This window comes from Dama dama, chromosome 18, assembly GCF_033118175.1.
Source record: "Dama dama isolate Ldn47 chromosome 18, ASM3311817v1, whole genome shotgun sequence".
Taxonomy (NCBI): Eukaryota; Metazoa; Chordata; class Mammalia; order Artiodactyla; family Cervidae; genus Dama; species Dama dama.
In genome coordinates this window covers 108,616,976-108,638,263 of record NC_083698.1, presented here as the reverse complement: position 1 = coordinate 108,638,263, position 21,288 = coordinate 108,616,976, and the positions used below count along the sequence as shown (strand labels likewise).

The 21,288-nt window shown below is 43.4% G+C and overlaps 1 protein-coding gene across 1 annotated transcript in view; it reads right to left on the bottom strand.

The window, feature by feature from the left end:
- The window catches only part of GALNTL5 (polypeptide N-acetylgalactosaminyltransferase like 5), a 52,162-nt gene that overhangs the window by 23,945 nt on the left and 6,929 nt on the right, over nt 1-21,288 (bottom strand). Inside the window, exons 3-4 of the mRNA XM_061166504.1 lie at nt 9,334-9,500; nt 4,142-4,264 (exon numbers count right to left, since the gene is read on the bottom strand). Of these exons, the coding sequence (XP_061022487.1) occupies nt 4,142-4,264; nt 9,334-9,500 (290 nt within the window). The remainder of the gene's footprint in view (nt 1-4,141; nt 4,265-9,333; nt 9,501-21,288) is intronic.

The following is a 21,288-nucleotide window of genomic DNA, read 5'->3' as shown; positions in this document are numbered from 1 at the left end:
AAACAAGACACAAAAATCATAAAGAAAAATATTGATGAATCTGATTATTTCATTATTAAGTTAAAGCTAGCAGCTGTGACTTTTTAAGTGAATTTCACTTCTCTCTTCCTTTCTACTTTTCCTTTTAGGTGGCACCATGTGGCACGTAGGGTCTTAGTTCCCCCACCAGGGTTGGAACCCATGCTGTCATCGAGCTCAGAGTCTTAACCAGCGGGCCACGAGGGAAGTCCCAAAGCTATTGGCCTTTAAAGTAACCCTCCAAAATGCACAACAGCTCCTATGCAGTCAAAGTTTCTTTCTACTCATTTAGCTCTACTCTCGTTAACCAGAAGGGAAATACAGAGTGGAGGGGGATAAACCAACTTCCTGCGAGCCTTGGTCAGGAAATGTGGCTGAAACAGTCACGGGCCATTCCTACCGAAAGGAAGGCAGGAGAGTCCCGCGTGGCCCTGGGCCCAGCAAGAGGAAGTGGATTTTTTGGCAAACTTCTGTTCAACTTCCCTGGTAGCTCCGATGGTAAAGAGTCTTCCTACAATGCGGGAGACTCTGGTTTGATCCCTAGGTCGGGAAGAGCCCCTAGAGAAGGAAATGGCAACCCACTCCAGTATTCTTGCCTGGAAAATTCTATGGATGGAGGACCCTGGTGGGCTTGGCAGGCTATAGTCCATGGGGTCACAAAGAGTTGGACACAACTGAGTGACTAACACTTCTATTCAATGCAAGACACCATCAACAAAGATGGGAAGAGCAACCACAGACTGGGGAATGATATTCTCAGTGTATATAACACAGGATTCAGATCATAAAGGCACCTTCGAATCAATAACAAAAGGACAAACAACCCAATCAAAAAACTGACAAAGGATATGAACAGACCAAATTCATAGAAAAATCTGTAAACAATCTATAAAAATATGAAAAAATACTCCATGTTGCTAGTAGTCAAGAAAATGCCAAGAATATAAAGGATACAGCTTTTTGGCCAAAATTTTGTCAAAGACTAGAATGATTGGGCTTCCCTGGTGGCTCAAATGGTAAAGAATCCGCCTGCAATGAGGGAGACCTGGGTTCGATCCATGGGTCAGAAAGATTCTCTGGAGGAGGGCAACCCAATCCAGTATTCTTGCCTGGAGAATCCTCATGGACAGAGGAGCCTGGTGGGTTACGGTCCATGGGATCACAGAGAGTCAAACACAACTGAGCGACTAAGCACAGCACAGAATGATGGGTAATAAATAACCAGTGTCAGCAAGGCTCCAGGGAGAGGGTCCTCTTATACCTTGTGATGGAGCTGTTAATTGCTGCCATCTGTTTTAGGACAATCTGGCACCACCCATCAAAATTTAAAATAAGAATCCCCTTTTGCCCAGCAATTCCACTTTTAAGAATTTATCCCATAGGTGCAAGCATTAATTTCCACAAAGGTGTAAGTACAAAAATTGCCAGTGCAATTTTCTTTTTCGGTAATTGTAAAAAATAAAAATCAGGAAAGGACAAGTGGCTACATCAAGGCTGTATATTGTCACCCTGCTTATTTAACTTATATGCAGAGTACATCATGAGAAACACTGGGCTGGAAGAAGCACAAGCTGGAATCAAGATTGCCGGGAGAAATACCAATAACTTCAGATATGCAGATGACACCACCCTTATGGCAGAAAGTGAAGAGGCATTAAAAAGCCTCTTGACAAAAGTGAAAGAGGAGAGTGAAAAAGTTGGCTTAAAGCTCAACATTCAGAAAACTAAGATCATGGCCTCTGGTCCCATCACTTCATGGGAAATAGATGGGGAAACAGTGCAAACAGTGTCAGACTTTATTTTTTTGGGCACCAAAATCACTGCAGATGGTGATTGCAGCCATGAAATTAAAAGACACTTGCTCCTTAGAAGGAAAGTTATGACCAACCTAGATAGCATATTAAAAAGCAGAGACATTACTTTGCCAACAAAGATCCGTCTGGTCAAGGCTATGGTTTTTCCAGTGGTCATGTATGGATGTGAGATTTGGGACTGTGAAGAAAGCTGAGCACTGAAAAATTGATGCTCTTGAACTGTGGTGTTGGAGAAGACTCTTGAGAGTCCCTTGGACTGCAAGGAGATCCAACCAGTCCATCCTAAAGGAGATCAGTCCCGGGTATTCATTGGAAGGACTGATGCTGAAGCTGAAACTCCAGTACTTTGGCCACCTCATGGGAAGAGTTGCCTCATTGGAAAAGACCCTGATCCTGGGAGGGATTGGGGGCAGGAGGAGAAGGGGACGACAGAGGATGAGATGGTTGGATGGCATCACTGACTCGATGGACATGAGTTTGAGTAAACTCTGGGAGTTTGTGATGGACAGGGAGGCCTGGTGTGCTGTGATTCATGGGGTTGCAAAGAGTTGGACACGACTGAGTGATTGAACTGACTGACACAAATTATGAAATCCATATGGAATACTATACTATGCTGGAAACAAAAACTGAGGTAACTGTCAGGCATTGTCATGGGAAAAGCTACAAAACATTAAACTGAAATGAAAAGAGGGGAAGTATCAGAACAATAGAGATAGTACAATTCCATATATCTAAAAACCCTTAAATCTATGTGTGTGTGTCTATGTGTACATGTGTGTATATATACACATACATATGTACACACACATGCATATTAATGCATAAAATCAACGTTCTGAAAAGACACATGTCATTCCGTTTTAGTGGTTTGTACTGAGTTTTGGACAGTTCACATGTATTATCTGGTAGAGGGCTTCCCCGGTGGCTCAGACAGTAAAAGAATCCGCCTGCAGTGCAGGAGACCTGGGTTGATCCCTGGGCCAGGAAGATACCCTGGAGAAGGAAATGGCAACCACTCCAGTTTTCTTGCCTGGAGAATCCCATGAAGAGAGGAGCCTGGCAGGCTACAGTCCATAGAGTTGGACAGGACTGAGCAATGTAGTTAAGTAAGAGAATGTCTCAATTGATCAGGCCAAAATAGAAAAAAAAAAAGACTCCAATTTTGCTTTTAGTTGGCCTTCTACTCAATAAGGAAATAGCCTTGCTAAGGAAGGGAGACATTTCCTCAGATTGCCACATGGCCGGACCCTTAAACATCACCCCTCGCCTTTGGTCCTAGGTTAATTTTCTGGGAACAGCCCTCTGATTACCCGGGCTTCCAGGAACCTCGATCATTGGGATTCCCCTCGGGACTCATTCCCTTGCTGGTATCCCGTGTCTCACAGCTCAGGAACTGCTCTTAGCAGAGGATGGGGCTGCTGTCCCAAGGGATGCCGGAGGCCAGATCGGACCCCCGCTCCCGGCGGCTGAGACCTCCCTTCACGAGAAGCTGCCCCGGGAGGGCCCCAGCTTTGGGATCTTCTGGAGTGTTCACACCAAGGCCATGCCCTCCTGGGGGCTCCCAGCCAATCACTGCACACACACTGTGTGGGCCCCCGGCAGCCGGGTGAACCCCACCGGCCACAGCGGCCCCACGCAGGACTTCAGTGCACAGTCTTTGCTCCCGGGCTCCCGACCGGCCCACTCGAGCCCTTTCTGGGAGCCATGCAGCAGACCGAAGGGCTTTCGGCCTTCCCTCCTTCCTTGCCTCCTTCCGCTGGGGTCAGACCAGAAGCGTCCAGCCTACACTTCGTCCTCTCCCCTTTATCCTTTGCAGACATTTCTCTGTAAGCACCCCTCCCTGTCATCCGGGCCTCTGCCTCCCGGAGGACCTGGACTGACCCCTTCCTAGCTTCTGAGGTCCCCATGGGGTCTGCAGCTGCTTCATAGCCCCGCTGTCCCTGTAAAGTCTTGCTTTCCTCACCGCTTTACTGGTTCCCAAGACCACCTGGGGGGCCCCCTGCATGTACAACTCTATCCCAGATTCTGTACCTGGGGGACTGATCCTGTAACAGGAGGCTGAGCTTATGCCCCCCCACCCCCCCACCGCCCGCAAAGGATAACTTCTATTTGTCTTCTATTTGAAATAACAAATTAACATCTTGAAGCAGAATACTTTCAGAGTCAAAGATTTAAGACTCATAAGACTGAAATATATTCCCACTCTTCTGTTTATGCCATGGAGACACGTGAGGATGGTTTCCACACGGGCAGGAAGACCTCTGGGACGCAGACATGGAGTCCTGTCTGGAGTAAAACCTTCATACCTGAAGCATGGGATGCTCCGGTCATCCTTGCTCGAATCAGCCCCTCTCTCTTTTTGTTTCTTATTAATTTAATCTTTCCTCGAAAAATTTCCAAGTGATAGTCGAGTTTCTCTTTCAAATCATCTGGAAAAAAGAGTCAACATTTGACAACTGCAAAGTATATTAACCAGTTTCTCATAATTAAACCAGTTTCTCGTAATTATGAGAAATTAAACCAGTTTCTCATAAGTTCGATTGATCCTTAAAAACTGCTATTCTGCAGATGTTCCAAACTTAGAAAAGAACGTTTGATTGAATGAACATGCCCAAAATGTGCACACAAAACGTGAACAAAAAGAGATTCAGCATTGAAATCAACTGTGAATATTCTTCTGTGTTTCTAGTGAAATACTCCTTCTTTTTTTTTTTTTTTTTTTTTTTAACTTTTTGGCCACATTTTGTGGCATGTGGGCTCTTAATTCCCCGACCAAGGATTAAACCCACACCCTCTGCATTGGAAGCACAGAGTACCAACCACTGGACCACCAGAGAAATCCATGAAATGCCTCTATTTTAATATATCATTATTAAAATTTTAATAGAAAAAGCATATATTATGGTGCTTTGGAGCATTCTGACTTTATTCATAACAGTTGTGCCTGGGGGTACTAACCCCCAGGCTGGTTATCAACCACTCAAGTCTCAGCTTTCTCGTCAGTGAGAAAGCAGATTTAACATAGTCCTTGCAGGCCTGCAGTGAGAAGAAGAAATACATCACCAAGCACAGAGCCTGACACATAACAGTCACTCAATACTCAGAGGTTAATATGATGATGATAAAGGAGGTCCTTTCCTTCTTGGAAGGAAAGCTATGACCAATCTAGACAGCATATTAAAAAGCAGAGACATCACTTTGCCCACAAAGGTCCGCATAATCAAAGCTATGTTTTTTTTTTTCAGTAGTCATGTATAGATGTGAGAGTTGGTCCGTAAAGAAGGATGAGCGCCCGAAAAATTGATACTTTTGAACTGTGGGGCTGGAAAAGACTCTTGAGAGGCCCTTGGACTGCAAGGAGATCCAACCAGTCCATCCTAAAGGAAATCAACCCTGAATATTCATTGGAAGGACTGATGCTGAAGCTGCAGCTCCAATACTTTGGCCACCTGATGAGGAGAGCCTACTCACTGGAAAAGACCCTGATGCTGGGAAAGATTGAAGCCAAGAGGAGAAGGAGGTGGCAGAGGATGAGATGGTTGGATGGCATCACCGATTCAGCGGATGTGAATTTGAGCAAACTCTGGGAGACGGTGGAAGATAGGGGAGCCTGGTGCGCTGCAGTCCATGGGTCACAAAGAGTCGGACATGACTTAGGGGCTGAACAACAACAAAGGAGTCAGTCTCTGGTGAGACGGATACCGATGCCTCAGAGGTCAGAGAATCTGGGGGCTGGGGATCAATGCAGGCAGGTTCACTATAGTCTTGGCAGAAGAATAAAAGAAATCTCTTTCCTTGTCTATGAAAAGAGTGCCGGGGCCCTGCTCAGAGGCAGATTGCAGGCTGCTTAGCTACCCTTGCCGGGTAGAGGCAGCATCTCAGGTCAGATGTCTGCAAATGCCCTCCAACACCCAGGACTCGGAGGAGCTCTGTGCGGCAGCCGTGGGAGGAGACAGGCCGTTCCGGCAGCGGTCATTGCTGATGTGAAGTGGAGGCTTCGAGTCATTCAGGAGATGGCCATGCTGCTGTGTGTAGCCAAGAGGGACCAGGACTATGAGAAGGGTGGATGGTAGCAGGTCAGCCCTGGACGTGTCTCTCATGTAACTCAATGGAGGTGGTTGTCTGGGCTCTCGACCCCTGCCATCCCAAGCTGAGGGACTCCATCTCCAGTACCTACTGGTATGAGCCAGAAAAGACTATCTTTAGTTCAAGAAAGTTCTCCTAGAGCCCACAGGAAATCCTCGTGGGTTAAGAGTGGGGGTGCATCAACCCTGAGCACCATTAGGACACTGAACACCCCATTTCCTGCATTTCCTGTGTTTGAGGTTCTGTGTGGGTCCAGGACTAAGCTCCTTGGTGGTGTGGGTGAAATGACCACCCATCAGGTGGCTGTGGATCCAGGAGAAGTAGAGTGTCTGGTCCAACCATCTCTCAGCCATCAGCGGTGAGTCCTCTGATGCCTAAAGAACATCTGGGCAGATCTCCAGGTGTGTCTCTCAACTCTTGGCATAGTTCTGAAAGGCTGGGGCCCCTGGGGAGTTCCTCAGTCCTCCTGGGACTGCACCTCCATGGCAGGATCTTCATCCTTTGGGTGAGATGTTAGACTTCACAGTCCAGCAAAGATCCCCCTGCTGCCTGCTTATGGCTTTACTGGGGCCTTTTGCCCCACATGTGGCCAGATGTGTTGTTCAGTCAGATGAGGAACCTAGCCATCCTTCCACATCCCCTCCCATGCACAAAACCAGAAATAAACAGCACTGGACTCCTTAGATTCAGGTGGCTCCTACACAGTTCAGTTCAGTTGCTCAGTCGTGTCTGACTCTTTGTGACTCTGTGGACTGCAGCATGCCAGGCCTCTCTGTCTATCACCAACTCCCAGAGCTTACTAAAACTTATGTCCATTGGGTCAGTGATGCCATCCAACCATCTCATCCTCTGTCATCCCCTTCTCCTCCTGCCTTCCAACTTTCCCAGCATGAAGGTCTTTTCCAATGAGTCAGCTCTTCGAATCAGGTGGCCAGAGTACTGGAGTTTCAGCTTCAGCATCAGTCCTTCCAATGAATATTCAGGACGGATTTCCTTTAGGATGGACTGGTTTGATCTCCTCGCAGTCCAAGGGACTCTCAAGAGTATCCTCCAGCACCACAGTTCAAAAGCATTAATTCTTCAGGCTCAGTTTTCTTTGTAGTCCACTCTCACATCCATACATGGCTACTGGAAAAACCGTAGCTTTGACTAGATGGACCTTTGTTGGAAAAGTATTTTCTCTGCTTTTTAATATGCTGTCTAGGTTGGTCATAGCTTTTCTTCCAAGGAGCAAGCATCTTTTAATGTCATGGCTTCAGTCACCATCTGCAGGGATTTTGGAGCCCCCCAAAAGCATAAAGTCTCCCACTGTTTCCATTGTTTCCCCATCTATTTGCCAGGAAGTGATGGGACTGGATGCCATGATCTTAGTTTTCTGAATGTTGAGTTTTAAGCCAGCTTTTTCACTCTCCTCTTTCACTTTCATCAAGAGGCTCTTTAGTTCTTCGCTTTCTGCCATAAGGGTGGTGTCACCTGCGTATCTGAGGTGATTGATATTTCTCCTGGCAATCTTGATTCCAGCTTGTGCTTCATCCAGCCTGGCATTTTGCATGACGTACTCTGCGTATAAGTTAAATAAGCAGGGTGACAATATACATCCTTGACGTACTCCTTTCCTGATTTGCAACCAGTCTGTTGTTCCTTGTCCAGTTCTAACTGTTGCTTCTTGACCTGCATACAGTGCCTGGCCAATGAGTGAAATTCCTAAATGGAGCTGACACTAGCTTGAGTTCCATTTCACTTTTTTTTGGCTGCACTGGTCTTTCTTGCTATGCACAGGCTTTCTCTCTTGTGGCTAGCAGGGGTCTACTCTCTACTTGCAGTGCGTGGGCTTCTCACTGCGGTGGCTTCTCTTGTTGCAGAGCATGGCCTCTAGGCATCCAGGCTCAGTAGTTGTGGCACGCAGGCTTGGTTGCCCTGCAGCGTGTGGGATCTCCCCAGATCAGGGGTCAAACCTGTGTCCCCTGCACTGGCAGGTGAATTCTTAACTGCCAAACCACAAGGGAAGTCCCCATTTCACTTTAGAGTTGATGCATCTCAGTTACTTCTCCAAGGGTAAACCTCCTCTTCTTTTCTTCCCTTGCCTACTCCTCTTCCTTCCGTTTCTCCTCCTTTTTTCTGTCCCAGCCCATAGTGGGTCAGATTCACGGTAGATTAGGTAAACCTTTAGGTAGTATTCAATATGCATGCATTGCTTCCATGAGAAAAGGACTCCACAGGCAACCTGCAGACCCCAGAGAGCTTATCCTTTATCTTGGTCCTCTCGGCTTGCCTCAGTTTTGGAATTAAGTTGTAAAATAGACAACTGAGTTCAAATGCTAAACGGAGCTCTAAAGATTTTGTTCTAGTGTTCTAGTTCTTTAAAATCAGTGAACATGAAGGAATAAACCCTTAAGTGTAGTTGGTGTGATTAGAATTCTTTCATGTAAAGCACCTGGGTTGTGTCATTATCCTACATTAAGTCTTGGAATCATTCCCCATTTTCTCCAAATAAAATCCAAACAATGCCTTCATGAGGGGCTACCTTTTTACATTTCTGGTTTTATGCCCACCCCATCCCTCCTAAAACTATGCTCATACACAATTTACGTAAGTCCTTTCCCAGTGATGCAGTGGTAAAGAATCTGCCTGCCAAGGCAGGAGACCCAAGAGACACAGGTTTGATTCCTGGGTGGGGAAGATCTCCTGGAGGAGGAAATGGTAACCCACTCCAGTATTCTGGCCTGGAAAATTCCATGGACAGAGGAGCCTGGCAGGCTATAGTCCATGGGGCCACAAAGAGGAGGACTCGATTGAGCACGCATGCACACACACACACACACCCTACATAAAATAAAAAACTATTCCAAACTCACCATATTTTCTATTGCCTCTGGGCCATTTTCTTTGCCTAAAATACTTTTTCCTTCCCCTTCATCTATGTAATCCCAACTCATCTCAGTTCAGATGTCACTTTTGAAAAAAATGTTACTTTCTTGAAGTAGAGTTGATTTACAATGTTGTGTTAATGTCTACGGTACAGATATTTCTACTGTTAATTTCTACTGTAGTGATTCAGTTATGCATATTCTTTTTCATATTTTTTCCATTATGGTTTATCGCCGGATGGTGAATACAGTTCCTTGTGCTATACAGTAAAAGCTTGTTGTTGACCCATCCTAGACATCACTTTTTCAACATCATCCATGACCTCTAAAGACCGGCTTGCCCCTACGTTTATCTCATGGAAGTTCTAGCCACCCCATTGGCCCAACCAGAAGGTCAGGGACCAGACTTTCACATCACCATCAGTGCTCCAAAGTGCCTGCCTCGACACCCACCAAAAATGTTTTTTGTATAAAATAACTCAAGTGCCACAGAGATGGCACTGACTTCAAAGACGATTAGAAAGATGGTTAGCATTCTCTCTTACCAAAATCACTCATGTCATCTACCAAAATAATTTCTTCAAGGATATACTGTGAAGTGAGGGTCATGATGCTGGACAGTGTTCGAAACAAGGCACTAAATTCTTCATTGTGGAAACAAATGATGATGCTGGCAGTAGGCAGTTTGGCTGGGTACGTTTTTTTCTGACACCTGCAGAAAGAGGAAGAAAATGATTCATCTAAAAGCATTAGATGTTTTGAGGACTCATCGAAACACTTTATTCACATTTTTCCTCTTTATTCCTTTAATTTATGATTATGATGATAAGATGACAGTACTTTTAAAACACAAAAATTAAGATACAAAAATTTCTTTAGATGTCTTATGCTGTTCTAATATTGTCTAAATCATTCCCCCCTGCTTAATGCCCATCATAATTGCTTTTTCCTGAGACTGTTTTGATAAAATTAGTTCTACTTTGAATATAGTATAAACATAAATTATACCTATATTTTCATTTCTATTATAAAAATCAATTAATAAGCTTATACACATTAAAAGGTTCAAATTAACTTTATTGTCCTATCTTCAAAGAAAATCCATGTGCTATTCCTACACTTGTATAGTCTGTTGCAACAAAGAAATGTAATAATGGAGATGGTGTAATTAGATTTCTTCCAAGGATCTGGCAAAAAATGTTTTATTTTTTTTTGTGCACTTGAGAGAAATATGGACTCTGAATTTTAGTAATATTAGTTTTTAGCTATTAAGCGTTATTTGGATTGCTACCTTATTGGGTTGTATTTTGAAATATTTTGGTTGTAAATGATAACTGGAACTAGCTTAAGCTTTAAGAAAGAGGTACACTGTAAAGGGGACCCAAATGTCCCACAGGACCTAGTGACAGGCATGATCCTGGAGCATTCAAGAGCAATTCTAACTAGAGGTTTGAGAGTCACTCAGACATGCTCCGTTACTGCTCTTGTCTTTTCTTTCTTTAATAATTATTTATTTGGGTTCCCTGGGTCTTAGTTGTGGCACGCTTGATCTTCAGTCTTCCTTGCGGCATGTGGGTTCTGCATCTGCAGCATTCAGGCATGCAAACTCTTAGCTGTGACGTGCGGGGTCAAGTTGCCTAGGGCTGGAAGTCAGGCCCCCTGCATTGGCTTCCCAGAAACAGGTCGGACCAAAAGGCTGACATTCCAGTAAGATCACTGCCTTGTGAATGTGTGTACTCAGTCGTGTCTGACTGTTTGCAACTCCATGGACTGTAGCCCTCCAGGCTCTTCTGTGGATGGGGTTTTACAGGCAACAATCTTAGCCACTCAAATTCTTAGCCCCAGAATCTTAGCCACTAGATTACCAGGGAAGTCCCGCAGGTGGTAAGTATTCTATAAGGCTCATTACGGGATTCTCAGGTGGCAGAGCAGTAAAGAAACTGCCTGCCAATGCAGGAGATGCAAGTTCAATCCCTGCGTTGGGAAGATCTCCTAGAGTGGGAAAAGTCTACCCACTCTGGTTTTCTTTGCCTGGAAAATTCTATGGAGAGAGGAGCCCAGTGGGCCACGGTCCGTGGTGTTGCAGAGTCAAACACGACTGTGCACACACGCACACGAGTCTCATGATGCGGCTCGTATTCTCTCTCTGCAGCCTGGCTTGCTTCCTGTTCTTTACCCCCACAGAATGGCTATGTCGCTGACGTCAGCATGCCCAATAGTCCAGCGCTCAAGGAGAAACTGGTAAGACTTCCTCCTTCCCCCAAATTCAGAGGACAAGGATTCACTAGCTCAGTTTGGCTCAGGTGCCTCTTCCTGGGCTAATCGATTGTGGCCAAACAGTGGAGACAAGGGGGGTGGGGTGGGAAACACCAGGGAAGGAGGTGCTGGGCAGAAGCCCCACTGGGATCCTGGACAGACCTTCAGGATATTGGTGGATTGATGTTACCATGGAAGAAGAGGACCTTGTCCTGGTCAACATTTTTATCCAAGACTAGATGAAGATATAGAAGCCGTGCCTACTGGGTGGAAACGGACATCGTGCTGGAAGGGAAGAGAACATGAGATGACAGAATCAAGAAATGAGCTGAGGGGGCAGGCAAGGGGGTGAATGATGTGTGTCTCACATGGTCCAAATCGTCAGATGAGAAAATGTGGCTTTCCAGAAACAGGTAGGATTAACAGGCTGACATTCCAGTAAGATCACTGCCTTGTGAATGTGTATACTCAGTCGTGTCTGACTGTTTGCAACCCCATGGACTGTAGCCCTCCAGGGGGTTTTTCAGGCAAGAATACTGGAGTGGGATGTCCTTTCCTCCTCCAGGGGATCTTCCTGGCCCAGGGATCAAACCCACATCTCTTGTGTCTCCTGCATTGGCAGGCAGATTTTTTGGTCACTAGTGTCACCTGGGAAGCCTAAGATCACTGCCTCATCAAAGAGTAAATAGGTGAGAGATGGGAGTGGGCAAGAGGTGAGGGTATAATCCCAAGAATGAGAGAGATGGTGAACTCAGGCTACTGGATCACATCTCTAATATTCTATCTAGTCCTAGTTCATCATTTTGAGAAGACTACAAATTGAGCCCCTTCAGAGGAACGAGACAATGATACTGAAGGAGGCTGAATTCATATCACGTGAGTGTTAACCGCTAAGAGAAACCTAATGTGTATGGGTTTCTCCAAAATTAATTGCTGAATGTTGCTGTGGTCTTTCTGTAGAGAAAACCTTTCGGGCCTAAACACGTTTCTTTTCAGGGTGAAGGTCATTTGGACAAGTGCTTGGCTGTCCACAGTTAGCTGATCTTGTGCTTCGCTAACACGGTTCCCAACGGTCTAGTTAAAGCAGGACTGTTACGGGTTGACTTGTGTCCCCCTACTCCATATTCACGTATTGGCCTCCTAACCACCAGTACCCCAGAGTATGACCCAATCTGGAAATGGGGTTGCTGTAATGAGTGAGAGGTCGTTCGGGTGGCCCTCATCCAATAAGGCTGGTGTCCTTCCAAAAAGGGGACCTGGGGACAGAGACAGACACAGGGTGATGTGAAGAGACCCAGGAAGAAAAGGGCCATCTCTAAGCCAAGGAGAGGGGCCTGAACCATCCTCCCCGCAGCCCAGAAAAGGACCAACCCTGCCGATCAAGGTTTCTGACTTCCCAGCCTCCAGAGACCCGTGAGACAACAAATCGCTGTCATTGGAGCGTGCCAGTTTATGGTACTTTATTACAGCAACCCTACCAACCCAGCTGAAGAATGTTGCACTTTAATGTGCAGAAACATTCCTGAGCTTCTTTCATATTCTGGTTAAGTACGTCTGGGGTCGGGCCGGGCATTCAGTGGGGCTGACACACTTCCAGGGGCTCCCAGTGCTACTGGTCCTCCGACCACACTCCGAGTCAGAAGGGTCTAGTGGGCGCTACACGAAGTGACAGTCCTCTGAGCGTACGATCCTGCATGCTGGGGAGCAACAAAGCCCATGTGCCTCAACCACTGGGCCTGTGCTCAGAGCCTGCAAGCCGCAACCACTGGAGGCTGAGCACCGAGAACCTGTGCTCTGCAACAAGAGAAGCCACCACCATGAGAAGCTCATCCTCCACGACGAGAGAGTAGCCCCTGTCCGCCACAACTAGGGAAAGCACACGTAGCAACAAAGACCCAGCACAGCCAAATAGAAAAGAACTGTTTTTTTAAAAACCCTAATGTATATAGCTAAATCCTAATCAGAATAAAATGAATACTTACAAAAGTGTTATTATCATCTAAGGAAGAGATGAAACAAACTATTTTAATCTTATAGAAGGGCAAAAAGACCACAAAAATACATCAAAAGAAAGAAGAAACAACCCCAGAAAGGCAACTAGAAACTAATGAGTTAGAAGACAAAAAAAGGAAAATTGATAAATCAAAGCAAAAGTTAGTTTTCTGGAAGATGACTAATATATACCCATTTCTATCCAGCTTTTGAAATCGAGAAGAAAAATGTACAATAAGAATGAGAATGAAGGCAAGGTGCCAGAAAAGGTGAAAGAGAATTACGAAAACAGGATGTGTGACTTTAAGTCAATAGATCTGAAAGTAGATGAAGTAGATTTTTATTAAAATAGATAGTTCTGAATAGACCCTAGAAATAGAAAGCCTGAGCAGAGCAATCAATAACCTTAGAAAAAACTAAACTTGTTCCATGTCTGACAGCAGAAAATGGAGTAGTGGTTCATAATTACCAGACAAGTTCCATTTCAAAATAAGGAATACATAATGATAGTATTTCAATGATTTTAGAGCATAGAGATATAGAAAAAACATACAAATTCATTTTCTGGAACTAGTATAAATTTGATATAAAAATCTGATGACAGTAACTCAAAGAACAAAAACAAAGCAGAGTTTCTTAAACTTGAGTCCTGCATAGGCTTAGAAGGAAAAAACTGTCAGCCCTCCAGGGATGATTTCAGTTACCTTAATGTTTCCCAAATATGCATATGCAAACAAAACTCAATCTTGTGTTTATAAGCTCTTGGAGGTGGTGGTGGTGATGCGTGCTCAGTCATGTCTGACTCTTTGTTACCCGTGGACTGTACCCCTCCAGGCTCCTTTGTCCATGGAATTCTCCAGCCAAGAATACTGGAGTAGGCTGCCATTTCCTTCTCCAGGGGATCTTTATTACCCAGGGATCGAACTTGCATCTCTCGTGTCTCCTGCATTGCAGGTGAATTCTTTACCACTGGTACCACCTGGGAAGCCTCTTATAAGCTCTTATATAACCATAAAGAAAATCGTAAAAAAATTAGTAAAATACAGCTAAAAACAGTTAAATTACAATTAAACTAATTTTACTTTCGGGTTGTGTTTTGCTGAAATGAAATCGCTACATACAACATGTGTGCTTCCTGTTACAGGAAAGTTTCTTTAAATTAGACAAGTCAGTGCTTGGGTGCTAAGTCACTTCCGTCACGTCCAACTCTTTGCTGCCACATGGACTGTAGCCCACCAGGCTCCTCTGTTCACGGGATTCTCCAGGCAAGAATCCTGGAGTGGATTGCCATGCCCTCCTCCAGGGCATCTTCTCCACCCAGGGACTGAACCCTCATCTCTTCCACCTCCTGCACGGGCAGGCGGGTTCTTTACCACTAGCACCACGGGGAAGCCCTGACGAGTCAGTGCTACTAGGTATTATATGACTGCTCACATCTCCAAGGACACAAAATTTTTAAATTTTCACAGAGAAATTATAGACTTCTGAGGAACACTGATAAAAACTAATTAATTTATACAGGTCAAAACAATTATTAGACAAAATATTAGCAGATCAAATAAAACAGCATTTTAGAAAAATAGTATAACTAAGGTTAGTTTATTTCAGGAATATAAGGATGGCTCAACATAAGTTATCAATAATTTGATGGAGGAAAGCCATAGTGATCATGCTAAGAAATTATTTGATAGAATTTAGCAGTCATTTCTGATTAGGATAAAATCCTAAACCCACTCTCAATTGACATAGCTTTGGCCAGTCATCGAACATGCCAGAAGTGGACTTTGCTACCAACAGAGCAATTCTGTTGCTCCTCCATAACCCTCTGGCATTATTGTGACACAACCATGAGAAGAACCATTTTTAAAGAAAGGAAAGGAAAATTAATGTCAATAAATAAAGGAGAAAATTTCAAGTGAAGGGACAGAAAGAAATGTCTTTAGTGTAATCAAAGGTATTTAGCAGAAATCAATCACAAACATTAAAAAATTGAATCCTAAAAAAATAATTCCCAAATACAAGGCCAACAACACTCTGATGATAAAACCAGACAAGGATGTTCAATAGCGCTCTCACAAACACTGATGTAAAATTCCAAACAAAATTTTGGAATTTCACCAAAATCAAATGCTATAATATATAAAAAGGATAAGGCATCATGACCAAGTAGGGGATATCCCATAAATGTAGCCTCTATTTAACATTAGAAAATCAACATAATTTACCATCTTTACAAGCTAAAGGTACACACATCTCAATGCACAGAAAAAGATATGACAAAGTCCAACATCCATCTGATGAAAAACTCTCAACAAACTAGGAAAAGAAGGGAATTTCTGCAACCTGAAAAAGAACATCTATGAGAAGCCTAAAAATAACATCACACTTACTGGTGAAAAACTGAGTGTTAAGATCAAGAACACAACAAGGTTGTCCAATATCACCCCTTCTATTCAACGCTGTACTAGAGATTTTAGCCAGTGTGATAAGTTAAGACAAAGAAAAGCATCCAGATTGGAAAGGATGCAGATGTCATGATCATCTTCAGAGAAAATCCAATGAAAAATTTTTGTGATCCTGGGCTAAGGAGGAACAAATTATAAAAAATATTGAACTCCATTAAAATGAAAAACTTTTGTTTTTCAAAAGGTACTAACTATTGAGAGAATGAAAAAACAAACCATGGACTAGGGGAAAATATTTGTAATCATATATTTGACAGAGGTCTTACACCCAAATATATAAAAATTTCCCAAAACTCAATAATAAATAAATTTTATTATTATTTTAATTTTTAATTGCCAATTTTAAAACAGGCAAAATATTTGAAGTTTAAATTTAAAATGGGCAAAATGTAAAGAAGATACACAGATAGCAAATAAACACATAAATAGATGCACAATATCATTAGGTATCAGGAAAATGCAAATTAAACCTCAGTGAGATCCCACTACACATGCATTCGAATGGCCAAAATTAAAAAGACTGTTCACACCAAATGTTGGCAAAAAGGTGGAGGAATTGGAAACTTCATAGATTGCTACAGTAATCAAAGAAGTGTGGTACTGGCACAAAAAACAAACAAACACACAGATCAATGGAACAGAGTAGAAAGTCCAGAAATAAACCCACACATATGGTCGCTTAATTTACATAACAATGAGCTCAAACAAATGAGCCAAGGATATAAAATGTGGGGAAAAGTCTCTTCAATAATTGGAAAAACTCAACAGCCACATGCAAAGAAGGAAATTGGATCTCTGTCCTTTACCATACCCTCAAGTTAATTAGAAATGTATTCAGATCAGTTCAGTTCACTCACTCAGTCATGTCCAACTCTTTGAGACCCCATGAACCAGAGCACGCCAGGCCTCCCTGTCCATCACCAACTCCCGGAGTTTACTCAAACTCATGCCCATCGAGTCGGTGATGCCATCCAGCCATCTCATCCTCTGTCGTCCCCTTCTCCTCCTGCCCCCAATCCCTCCCAGCATCAGGGTCTTTTCCAGTGAGTCAACTCTTTGCATCAGGTGGCCAAAGTACTGGAGTTTCAGCTTCAGCATCAGTCCTTCCAATGAATATTCAGGACGGATCTCCTTTAGGATGGACTGGTTGGATCTCCTTGAAGTCCAAGGGACTCTCAAGAGTCTTCTCCAACACCACAGTTCAAAGGCATCAATTCTTTGGTGTTCAGCTTTCTTTACAGTCCAACACTCATATCCATCCATGACCACTGGAAAAACCATAGCCTTGACTAGATGGACCTTTGTTGGCAAAGTAATGTCTCTGCTTTTTAATATGCTATCTAGTTTGGTCATAACTTGCCTTCCAAGGAGTAAGCGTCTTTTAATTTCATGGCTGCAATCACCATCCGCAGTGATTTTGGAGCCCAGAAAAATAAAGTCTGACACTGTTTCCACTGTTTCCCCATCTATTTCCCAAAACGTGATGGGACCAGATGCCATGATCTTAGCTTTCTGAATGTTGAGCTTTAAGCCAACTTTTTCACTTTCCTCTTTCACTTTCGTCAAGAGGCTTTTTTTTTTTTTTTTCTTCTTTTTTTTTTCTTTACCCCATGGACTGTAGCACACCAGGTTCCTCCATCCATGGAATTTTCTAGGCAAGAGTACTGGAGTGGGTTGCCATTTCCTTCTCCTAGAGGCTTTTTAGTTCCTCTTCACTTTCTGCCATAAGGGTGGTGTCATCTGCATATCTGAGGTTATTTATATCTTCTCCCGGCAATCTTGATTCCAGCTTGTGCTTCTTCCAGACCAGCGTTTCTCATGATGTACTCTGCATATAAGTTAAATAAGCAGGGTGACAATATACAGCCTTGACATACTCCTTTTCCTATTTGGAACCAGTCTGTTGTTCCATGTCCAGTTCTAACTGTTGCTTTCTGACCTGCATACAGGTTTCCCAAGAGGCAGGTCAGGTAGTCTGGTATTCCCATCTCCTTCAGAATTTTCCACAGTTTATTGTAATCCACACAGTCAAAGGCTTTGGCATAGTCAGTAAAACAGAAATAGATGCTTTTCTGGAACTCTCTTGCTTTTTCAGTGATCCAGCGGATGTTGGCAATTTGATCTCTGGTTCCTCTGCCTTTTCTAAAACCAGCTTGAACATCTGGAAGTTCACAGTTCACGTATTGCTGAAGCCTGGCTTGGAGAATTTTGAGCATTTCTTTACTAGCGTGTGAGATGAGTGCAATTGTGCTGTAGTTTGAACATTCTTTGGCATTGCCTTTCTTTGAGCAATTTGGAATAAACACTGACCTTTTCCATTCCTGTGGCCACTGCTGAGTTTTCCAAATTTGCTGGCATATTGAGTGCAGCACTTTCACAGCATCATCTTTCAGGATTTGAAATATCTCAATTGGAATTCCATCACCTCTACTAGCTTTGTTCGTAGTGATGCTTTCTAAGGCCAATTTGACTTCACATTCCAGGATGTCTGGCTCTAGGTGAGTGATCACACCATCATGATTATCTGGGTCGTGAAGATCTTTTTTGTACAGTTCTTTGGTGTATTCTTGCCACCTCTTCTTAACATCTTCTGCTTCTGTTAGGCCCATACCATTTCTGTCCTTTATCGAGCCCATCTTTGCATGAAGTGTTCCCTTGATATCTCTAATTTTCTTGATGAGATCTCTAGTCTTTCCCATTCTATTGTTTTCCTCTATTTCTTTGCATTGATCACTGAAGAAGGCTTTCTTATCTCTCCTGGCTATTCTTTGGAACTCTGCATTCAAATGGGAATATCTTTCCTTTTCTCCTTTGCTTTTCACTTCTTTTCACAGCTATTTGTAAGGCCTCCTCAGACAGCCATTTTGCTTTTTTGCATTTCTTTTCCATGGGGATGGTCTTGATCCCTGTCTCCTGTACAATGTCACGAACCTCTGTCCATAGTTCATCAGGCACTCTATCAGATCTGGTCCCTTAAATCTATTTCTCACTTCCACTGTAAAATCTTAAGGGATTTGATTTAGGTCATACCTGAAAGGTCTAGCAGCTTTCCCTACTTTCTTCAATTTCAGTCTGAATTTGGCAATAAGGAGTTCATGATCTGAGCCACAGTCAGCTCCTGGTCTTGTTTTTGCTGACTGTATAGAGCTTCTCCATCTTTGACTGCAAAGAATATAATCAATCTGATTTTGGTGTTGACCATCTGGTGATGTCCATGTGTAGAATCTTCTCTTGTGTTGTTGGAAGAGGGTGTTTGCTATGACCAGTGCATTCTCTTGGCAAAACTCTATTAGCCTTTGCCCTGCTTCATTCTCTACTCCAAGGCCAAATTTGCCTGTTACTCCAGGTGTTTCTTGACTTCCTACTTTTGCATTCCAGTCCCCTATAATGAAAAGAACATCTTTTTTGGGTGTTAGTTCTAAAAGGTCTTGTAGGTCTTCATAGAACTGTTCAACTTCAGCTGCAATGGACTGCGCAGAAGTTTGGCGGCTGCGACGAATGGCGCAGAAGTGCAGCCGAGAGGAGCTACCCCTTGCCCAGGGTCAGAGGCCGCGACCGAGAGTGCAGGCTCCTGTGACGCACAGGGGTGGTCAAGAGGAGCTACCCCACGCTGGAGGTCAGGGGCGGCGGCGAAGAGGAGCTACTCCACGTTCAAGGTCAGAAGGGGCGGCCATGAGGAGATACCTCTCCTCCAAGGTAAGAAGCGGCAGCTACACTTTGCTGGAGCAGCCGTGAAGAGATACCCCACGTGCAAGATAAGAGAAACCTAAGTAAGACGGTAGGTGTTGCAAGGGGGCATCAGAGGGCAGACACACTAAAACCATAACCACAGAAAACTAGCCAATCTGATCACATGGACCATAACCTTGTCTAACTCAGTGAAACCAAGCCATGTCGTGTGGGGCCACCCAAGACAGACGGGTCATGGTGGAGAGGTCTGACAGAATGTGGTCCACTGGAGAAGGGAATGGCAAACCACTTCAGTACTCTTGCCTTGAGAATCCCATGAACAGTATGAGAAGGCACAATGATAGGATACTGAAAGAGAAACTCCCCAGGTTGGTAGGTGCCCAATATGCTACTGGAAATCAGTGGAGAAATAACTCCAGAAAGAAGGGATGGAGCCAAAGCAAAAACAAGACCCAGTTGAGGATGGGACTGGTGATAGAAGCAAGGTCCGATGCTGTAAAGAGCAATATTGCATAGGAACCTGGAATGTTAGGTCCATGAATCAAGGCAAATTGGAAGTGGTCAAACAGGAGATGGCAAGAGTGAATGTTGACATTCTAGGAATTGGTGAACTAAAATGGACTGGAATGGGTGAATTTAACTCAGATGACTATTATATCTCCTACTGTGGGCAGGAATCCCTTAGAAGAAATGGAGTAGCCATCATGGTCAACAAAAGAGTCCAAAATGCAGTACTTGGATGCAGTCTCAAAAACAACAGAATGATCTCTGTTCGTTTCCAAGGCAAACCATTCACTATCACGGTAATCCAAGCCTATGCCCCAACCAGTAACGCTGAAGAAGCTGAAGTTGAACGGTTCTATGAAGACCTACAAGAAATGAATTTAATGAATATAAGACCTAAAACTATTAATCTCCTAGAAGAAAAGATAGGCAGTGAGCTCTTTGACATCAGTCTTGAATTTTTATAGATCTGACACCAAAAGCAAGTGTAACAAAAGCAAAAATAAACAAGTGGGACTATATCAAACCAAAAAGCTTCTGCACAGCAAAGGAAACCTTCAAGAAAACAAAAAGGCAACCTACTGAACAGGAGAAAATACTTGCAAATTATATATCTGATAAGGTGTTAATATCTAACATATGTAAAGAAGTCACACAACTTAATAGCGAAAAAACAAACCAGTTGGACTTAAAAATGGGCAGAGGATCAGAGGAGACATTTTTTTTTTTCCAGAGAAGACATACAGATGGGCAACAGGCACATGAAAAGATGCTCAATGTCACAAATCATCAGGAAAACGTAAATCAAAACCACAATGACATACCACTTCACAGCTGTCTGAAATGTTCTTATCAAACAGCCAATAAGTAACAAGTGTTGGGGGTATGTGGAGAAAAGGGACTCCTTGTGCGCCATTGGTGGAAATGTAAATTCGTGCAACTATTATAGAAAACCAGTATTGGAAGTTCCTCAAAAAATTAAAAATAGAACTGCCATATAAACCAAAAATTTCACTTCTGGGTATTTATCTGAAGAAAACAAAAGCTCTAACTCAAAAAGATATATGACACCCCCCCCCCCACCATGTTCATTACAGCATTATTTACAAGAGCCAAGACATGGAATCAACCTAAGTATTTACGAGTGGTGAATGGATAAAGAAAATATGATCTATATCTATACATCTATATCTATAAAATTCGTCCACTAAAAAGGAGGAAATCTTGCCATTTGCAACAACATGAATGGATCTTGAGGGCATTTTGCTAAGTGAAACAAGTCAGAGAAAGACAAATACCACATGGTCTCACATACGCATAGAATCTAAAACAAAGGAACAGAAAACAGTACCCCTCCCCCCCAAAAAACAGCTTCATGGATCCAAAGAACAGGCTGGTGGTTGCCAGAGGTGGGTGAGGGAGATGAGAAAGGTACAAAACTCCAGTTGTGAAATAAGTGTCATGGGGATGTAAGGTACAAGATGGCAACTGTAGCTGAAGACACTGTATCGCATATTTGAAAGTTACTAGGAAAGAGGATCTTAAAAGTTCTCATCACAAGGAAAAAAAAAATTGTATTCATGTATGGTGCTC